This window comes from Ranitomeya imitator, chromosome 1 (genome assembly GCF_032444005.1).
Source record: "Ranitomeya imitator isolate aRanImi1 chromosome 1, aRanImi1.pri, whole genome shotgun sequence".
In the NCBI taxonomy this organism is placed as follows: domain Eukaryota; kingdom Metazoa; phylum Chordata; class Amphibia; order Anura; family Dendrobatidae; genus Ranitomeya; species Ranitomeya imitator.
In genome coordinates this window covers 502,483,567-502,492,212 of record NC_091282.1, presented here as the reverse complement: position 1 = coordinate 502,492,212, position 8,646 = coordinate 502,483,567, and the positions used below count along the sequence as shown (strand labels likewise).

The 8,646-nt window shown below is 43.6% G+C and overlaps 1 protein-coding gene across 1 annotated transcript; it reads left to right on the top strand.

The window, feature by feature from the left end:
- The first annotated feature begins 5,677 nt into the window (after positions 1-5,677).
- Positions 5,678-8,436, top strand: LOC138676742 (uncharacterized). Its single transcript, XM_069766317.1, has 4 exons — positions 5,678-6,070; positions 6,531-6,634; positions 6,728-6,874; positions 7,345-8,436. Exons 1-4 carry the CDS (start codon positions 5,888-5,890, stop codon positions 8,264-8,266), a joined length of 1,356 nt encoding a protein of 451 aa, XP_069622418.1. The 5' UTR covers positions 5,678-5,887; the 3' UTR covers positions 8,267-8,436.
- The last annotated feature ends 210 nt before the right edge of the window (positions 8,437-8,646 follow it).

The window sequence follows — 8,646 nt, the reverse complement described above, 5'->3', positions numbered from 1 at the left end:
TGAAGGAGAGATCAGTGTCAGGGATTACCCCGAGGCAGCAAGCTTTTGGGACTGGGGAAAGTGGGCAGCCGTTTACTGTAATGGATAGGTTCGTTGGGGGGGGTTGCGTGAAATGGGGTAAAGACAATGAATTCTGTTTTGTCCATGTTAAATTTTAGAAATCTAGCGGAGAAGAAGGATGAAAAATCAGATAGCCATTGAGGGATTCTGGTTAGTAGGGTGGTGATATCTGGTCCAGAGATGTAGATCTGTGTGTCATCGGCATAGAGATGATACTGAAAACCGTGAGATTCTATGAGATGTCCCATGCCAAAAGTGTAAAGGGAGAAGAGCAGGGGCCCTAGAATTGAACCTTGCGGTACTCCGACAGATAGGGGGCGAGGTGAGGAGGTGGTGTATGAATGGGAGATGCTGAATGTTCGGTCAGTTAGGTATGATGAGCCAAGTCTGTGCTGCCAAGGGATGAGAGGGTCTGTAGTAATAGGGAATGGTCCACTGTGTCAAAGGCAGAGGACAGGTCCAGGAGGAGGAGGATAGAGTAGTGTCGCTTGCTCTTAGTGGTTAATAGGTCATTGGTGACCTTAGTTACTGCAGTTTCAGTGGAGCAGTGTGACCAGAAGCCTGATTGTAAGCGGTCGAAGAGGGAGCAGGAAGATAGATGGGAGGACAGTTCAAGATGGACGTGTTGTTTTAGTAGTTTTGAGGCATGGGGAGAAGTGATATAGGGCGATAGCTAGATACAGAGGATGGGTCAAGAGAGGGTGTATAGAGGATAGATGTGATCAATAATCAATAATCAATAGTATGATTAGGGAGTGAAGCTTTGCTTAGAACAGAGGTATTAAAGCTTTCTTACTTTAAGTGCCACATTCTGCTCTGGTAGCTGGTCAAGAACCACATTTAGGGCACCATGACAAGTTACATCCAGCCCCCTCCAACCCTCCCCCACTGAAGATATACCCATTGTTAGGAGTCGAGTTCCCGCCGCTGCACAGGGGGAATCTCGAGCTGTGTCTGCTGCAGTCTCCCATTCTGCATCGGCCGCAGTGGAGCTTGCTCAGCGGAGACGTCCGTCCCAGCGTCTCATTGGATCTAATTCTGTGCAAAGAGTTACTGCTGCCTCTCCAGGCTCTGCTATTGTACCCTGCACTGGTCTGCGGCGAGCTGGCTTTTCTGGGACTAAGTCCTGCTTTGCACACACTGAGCATGCCCAGGGTAAGATCTCTCAGTGGAGGTCTAGGGTCACATGCTCAGGTACTACAGTGACTTCTATTGGTCCTCCAGGAAGGCCCTGTACCTGATCAAGTTCTGTGGCAGCCTTCCATTTGGCCTTCTTGGAAGGTCCTGTACATGCTGCAGCTATAAAAGGTTCGCATGACCGCACGGCCATGCGCTAGTGTCAATTTATGTATGAGCTCAGCGTCAGTGTGGTCGTGTTTGTATACAGTCAGGGACCTGGCTGAAATAAGCCCCTAGAATGCTGGCACCTCCGGCGAGGAGTTTCATGTGTGTGTATTCAGGGACCCAACTGAAATAAGCTCCTAGAATGCTGGCACCTCTGGCATGCTCAGTGTGTGAAAAGCAGGACTTAGTCCCAGAAAAGCCTGCTCGTCGCAGACCAGTGCAGGGTACAATAGCAGAGCCTGGAGAGGCAGCAGTAACCCTTTGCACAGTATCAGATTCAATGAGACGCTGGGACCGACGTCTCCGCTGAGCAGGCTCCACTGCGGCCGATGCAGAATGGGAGACCGCAGCAGACACGGCTCGAGATTCACCGTGTGCAACGGTGGGAACTCGACCCTTAACACATGCTTCCAGGAGTCTTTCTCATGCTGTTATCATACCATTAACCCCTTTTTCCATCCATTTCAACATTTTCATTGCCCCTTAGACCTTCCTGTAACGTCTGCTGGAAAAATGCTTGAACCTCCCATTGACTCCCACTACACTCCTTAGGCCAGGATCACACACAGCGAGATACGGCCGAGTCTCGCAAGTTAAAACCAAGCTCTGGCACCGGCACTCCGGAGCGGAGCATGCGGCCGCATAGCAATACATGGAGCCGCTCCGGAGTGCTGGTGTCAGAGCTTGGTTTTAACCTGCAAGACTCGGCCGTATCTCGCTGTAGTGTGATCCTGGCCTAAGGAGTGTAGTGGGAGTCAATGGGTGGTTCAAGCATTTTTCCAGCAGACGTTACAGGAAGGTCTAAGGGGCAATGAAAATGTTGAAATGGATGGAAAAAGGGGTTAATGGTATACTTACTCGAAACAAGCATCTGAGCATTAGGAATTGCTTGCTTTGAGTAACAAGCATCTGAGTATTTTAGTGCTAGCTCATCTCTATGATTTATACATAAGATACTTTGTGTTCCATATCTATGCTCCAGCTGTCATAAAATCTACTATTTGGTGCACCTTAATAGTAATAAGAAATCATCTGAGCTGAAAAATATTGTAAATGTTTTTAAGATTTTTTTCAATTTTTTTACTTTTAAAATCTGCAGTTAATGTTTACATAAAATATCAGGAAATTGTACCATCCCATAATCCCTTTATTTTGGCATCCATAAAACTTGTCAGCTCTACTGATGAAAGAAATACTCTCTGTTTTTTCAGAGTTTCAGCACTTTAAAAATACAAAAGCAAATTCTAATAAATATGTCTCAATAAATATTATTTTAAAAGTTTTGACCTTTCCTTAAACCAAGGCAATGGCTTAAAACATTGTTGAAACGGAATACAGAATGATCTTTAATACAAGTCACGAACTTATACACATCAATTAGCAATAACATTAAAATCAAATATTGGCAAATTTTGTTTCAGTCCTCTGCCAAAAACTTTGACCCATTGAGGTGTAAGCGCCAAAAGACCTTTGAATGTGTCGTATGGCATATGGCGCCAAAATAGCAGCAGGTCTTTTAAGTGCTAAGTGGTAAGAAGGTGACTCCATGGATTAATTTGTATTACCAGTACCTCACACAGTATATGCTATACTTGATGGAGTTCTGATAGCTTTGAAGGTCAAGTCAGTACTTTGAACTCTTTGTCATTTTCAAACCATGAAATAAACACAATGAACATGCAGACAACCATGCTGACTAAATAACCCTAACACTTTAGCCTGATTAAAACTGCCTGTCAGCAGAGGTTGGCATCCTGACAAACAATACTCGATTGGCGCCGCGCTCCTCGACGGTTGTCCCTAAATCTCCTAAATGCACCCTGATCTGGTGTCTCCATTTAAACACCACAGGAAAATGGAGAAAAACAGGGATTGCAAAGGGAATAGTCATGAGTGGCACAAGGCAATGGTAGATAAGTGTGGAAGGGTGAATAACACAATAACAAAGTGCAAAAGTGCACAAACACATGTAGTACCTCACTAAACCCTTCCCTACTGATGTAAGATATTGCCTAGATGGGGATTGGCACCCTAATGTTCAGTGGATATGGCGCCCCAGCTCAACGGCGGCCCACCCTAAAAATCCCTGAAGATTAACTAATACCTTCACAGACTAGCCATGCGATAGACCTAAAGGGTGGCCATGTTAACCGACTTAAGGCAAAATGAAAACAAAATAACACACAGCGTAGATTGAGAACTGGTGTTATATACTATATCATAATGATAACAGTAAGTGAAAAAAGGTACTCATCATATATGATGTCCAAACATGCCTCAACTCGTTTCACCAATTAGGATAATCAGGAGGCTCAGAGACATGGATGCTGCATGGAGACCAACTATTTCTCCCCTAAATATATAGATGAGCCCTAAGCCAAAAGTGGAGGTACTTCCTTGAAAAGACAGAGGTAGAATTTAATAACCATTAAAATGGGACCAGAGCAATCACTCAATAATAGGTACTCTGTCCATTTTAAACCCCTAGATTTCTCTTCTAATGGTGCCTTTCAAATATAGCGATTGCTCATTGATAGACATACCTACATGAACCACTGAGCCAGAAGTCAAGTCAGTGTGCGTGTCACCTGGACCGCAGATATACTTCCTAACACAACTATGCATGTCCGGAAGCATATCATCTCAACCACGAAGGTAGGCCACAAAGGAGGATGTTGCAGTAGTCAAGATGGGAGATAAATAAGGCATGCACAAGCATTTCGGTAGAGTGAGGGGTGAGGAAAGGACGGATTCTGGAAATAATTTTGAGCTGGAGGCGACAGGAGGTGGCGAGAGCTTGGATCTGCGGTTTAAAGGACAGGGCAGAGTCAAGGGTTACTCCGAGGCAGCAGATTACCGGGACGGGGAAATTGTGAATTCATTTATTGTGATAGATAGATCAGGTAGGGAAGATGTGCGAGATGGAGGAAAGCTAATTAGTTTGGTTTTGTCCACATTGAGTTTGAGGAAGCAAGAGAAGAAGAAGGAGGATATGGCTGATAGACACTCTGGGATTCTATGTCTCCCTTAAATATATAGATGAGCCTTTAGGTAAAAGGGGAGATACTTCCTTGAAATGACAGAGGTAGAATTTAATAACCATTAAAATGGGACCGGAGCAATCACTCAACAATAGGTACTCAACCACGAGGTAGTGCAACGCTGCACATGTCAGTGTCTGATACAATGCAACCTGCCTGTGTAGGAGCAGAAACAGATCATCAGCTGTTGGTGAGATGCGTTCCAGCTTGGAACACAAACAGATATTGTCATAATAAAGTGTCACCAACCTGCTAAACCAATGAGAGTAAAGGACACACCACTATTGCCAGCAAAACTATTATAAAATTAAACTGCGCTCACAAATTACTTAAGGGGAGACATAGATGTTATGATAAATATAAAGTATAAATGAGAAAGTATTATTGATATTATTAATGATCACAAAAATTTTGTGAACCCTGCAACAAAGGATGGGGAATAAAGCTAAATTTGTTATTGTGTCATTCACCCTTAAACACTTATCTAGCATTGCCATTTACCACTCATCATTTTTCCCTTGGTAATCCCTGTCTTTCTCCATTTTCCTGTGGTGTTTAAATGGTGGTCTATCTGAGACACCAGTTCAGGGTGCTTTTAGGAGATGTAGGGGAAGCCACTGAGGAGCGGGGGCACCAATCTCGTATTTATTGTCAGGGTGCCAACCTCCACTGATAGGCAGTTTCAATCAGGGTAAAGTGTTAGGAATATTTAGTGAGCACTGTTGTCTGCATGTTGATTGTGTTTATTTCATGGTTTTAAAGTGACTAATAAAAGGATATATTTTATCGGTAATATCATTGGGATATAAGGTTGTTTTTGTTGGTTTTATTACCTTATTTCAAATATTTTTTTCAGTTTTTTTGAAACTCTTTGTCATTTTCCTAAATGATTCTTGAACATTTTTTGCACACATTATCTTGCTGAAAGAAGCCACAGGCAGAATACCATTGAAGGATTGTAGCTTGGTCTAGAATAATGATAAATTAAGTCATTCAAAGAAACATCCACATACACTAACAAGCAAAAGGATAAAAATGTTTTGAACTTTTGACTTTCAGGCGCCATATCTCACCATTCACTACTGCTTCAAACGTGAGACTGCCACCATATTATAGGCAATCATCTTAGCTGTCTCATACATAAATTTGACTTGCAACTATTTAGCATATGATTAGTTCTACAGATTATTGTCATGTCATTACATTGTTAGGCTATGTTCACACGTTCAGGATTTCCATCCTTTTTTTTTCCTGACTGAAACCGCAGGTCTCTGCAGAAAACGCAGGTGCGTTTTTTGGTGCGTTTTTGGTGCGTTTTTGGTGCGTTTTTTGGTGCGTTTTTTAGTGCGTTTTTTAGTGCGTTTTTTGATGCAGTTTTGTCTGCAGATTGTCTGTGTTTGACAGAAATAAAGTTTACTGCAGTGGGGGGGAAAAAAAAAAAAATGATGTCATTTCCTTGTCCAACCCTTTTCTTCTTCCATCCTCCATTTTGGAACTTACACATCAAAATGAGTGGACGTGCAGAGCGTCGTCCAGATGACAGCCCACGGATCCAGCTCCGCACGCCACACCGGATTGCGATCCTGGGGTTGATGCTTCTAATTTTGAATCGACATGCATGTCAGGTAAGCAGATGTCTGTTTGTTTTATATATTGGGTTATGGGTACTTGTCCACATTCTGGAAACGTTGTATGTTTGGCGCTGCGTGTGGCCGCAGCGCCAAACATGCAGCGTCCACATGTCAGCATACTGGAGGTGATGTCATGAAATCACGTGTCCACTGTGTGTCATCCGTCAGCCCTGCGACTCCGGACATGCTGCGCGTCTTTTATGATCACAGCATGTCTGTGTTCCTTGTTGTGAAACTGCGGCTCCGCAATGAATAAAAGAGGACCCTATACGTCGGGTGTGATGATGCTGGATTTGTACAATGAACACATCTGGCATCATTGCGTACTAGAATGGGGTGGGCCTTCCTGAATGTGGACACGTATCCTTACATAATCGACATTGTTTTCCTTGCATGTTTGATATATTTTTCTAATTGTTGTGTTTACGAAATATTTTTTTATTTTTCTATTTAGCGGCGGCAGAGAAGACGTGTGCAGAAACGATTGTGGGTGCACCCGCTTGTAGAAGACCGAACTGAGAAGGGGCACTTTCACGTGCTGTACAATGATTTGAGGAGGTAAGTAGAAATATATAGAATGACTAATTTACCTTTTTTGGCTAGCAATACTTGTGAAGTAACCCTTTTTTGTTGTTCTTTTGCAATTTTCAGATATCCTGAAAAATTTATATCGTTTTGTCGGTTACCAATTATTGCCTTTGACAGACTGCTTACCATCCTGGCACCCCATTTAACACTGCAAGACACGGTAATGAGGAAGTCCATCTCTGCTGAAGAAAGGCTGCTCATCACCTTGCGGTAAGTAACAATTTTTTGGGGGAATGTTGTTAGGTCTGTATTTTACTTGTGTGTGTGTCCAGTATGTGTGATTAAACCCACCCAGTCCTCTTGTTGGACAGGGGGCACACATACACACACACACGTGAGATACGGGCGAGTGTTGCATGGTAAACCCCGGCTCTGCCGCCTGCACTCTGGAGCGGAGTCTGCACCCACATACCAATACATGGAGCCGCACGCTCCACAACGGAGTGCATGCAGCAGGTCCGGGGATTACCATGCAACACTTGGTCATATCTCGCATGCGTGTGTGCACAAGTCCCATCAGGCCTTTTATTAATGTTTTTTACACCCTTTGTGTTGTGCTGGGTGTTAATGCCAGCATTATTGAATGGTGCTGGACGCATATAATAGCGGCCTTAACTTGTGACATGTTGTAATTACCTTTTTGTGTGACATTTCTAATTTTCTTTTTTGTTTCTTTTCAGATTTTTGGCCACAGGAGAGAGCTATACATCCCTGCACCTCCAATTTAGAGTTGGTAAATCTACCATCTCTAACATTGTGAGGTGTACATGTACCGTCATCTGGCAGAAGTTGCAGCCCATGGTGATGCCTTCCCCAACCGAGGAGACTTGGCTGCAGGTTGCAGCAGGCTTTCAGTCTGTGGCCAATTTCCCAAACTGCATAGGTGCAGTCGATGGTAAACATGTTCGGGTTCAGCAGCCACCACGATCAGGATCACGCTTCTTTAATTATAAGAAGTATTTTTCAGTGGTCCTGATGGCGGTGGCTGATGCCCATTACAAATTTGTTGCCATTGACGTTGGTGCCTATGGTAGTACTGGGGATTCTCGGGTGTTGCGAACGTCACAGATTGGGATGCAAATTCTTCGAGATGGCGGCACGCTCCCAGCCCCACGACCTTTGCCGGGTTCCACACATCCAGTGCCGTTCGTGATGGTATCGGATGAGGCGTTTCCCTTAACGACAACCCTGCTGCGCCCATACCCACGAAGGGGACTGGATGCCCGACGGAGGATTTTTAATTATCGGCTGAGTCGTGCACGCAGATATGTGGAATGCACCTTTGGGACCATGACTAGTCAGTGGAGGATCTTTCACACTGCCATTCAGTTGGACACAGACACCGTTGATGCTGTGATAAAGGCTTGCTGTGTACTCCACAACTATGCTCGTGAGTACAACACTGACGTTGATGTGGAGTACCAGCAGCCAGTATTTAATCCAGTTGACAACGGGGGTCTGGGTAGGCCGTCCAACTCTGGTGTGCGTGTGAGAGAATCCTTCACTGACTACTTTATGAGTCCTGAAGGTGCCGTGCACTGGCAATACTCCTGTGCTGGTGTTGAGCAGCCTGACCAGCAGAGAAGGATGCATCTACACTGACCCCCCCAGAAATGTTGCCGACATCGCTGATAACAGTTTTGACAACATCCCGAAGAATGAGAAACGCCAGCAACCAACACAAAAGTTTGAAAAAAAAATTTTTTGTTTCATGTTACCAAAAAAACTGTGTTAAATAATTGATTGTAATATCAATAAAAAATCTATTTGGGTGTAATTAGTTTTTTTTTGTTTTTTTTGGCTACAAAAAATTTGGTGTTTTATGAAAATAATAGCAGTATGACGTATACAATTGTTAACACATCAACACATAAACCACTAATTGATAGCCCATAAACCCAGGATAGCGGCCTTGACCGTATTGTAATAAAGAAGAGAATATTATGTTTGAAATATAATATATTTAAAAGAACACAAATTCT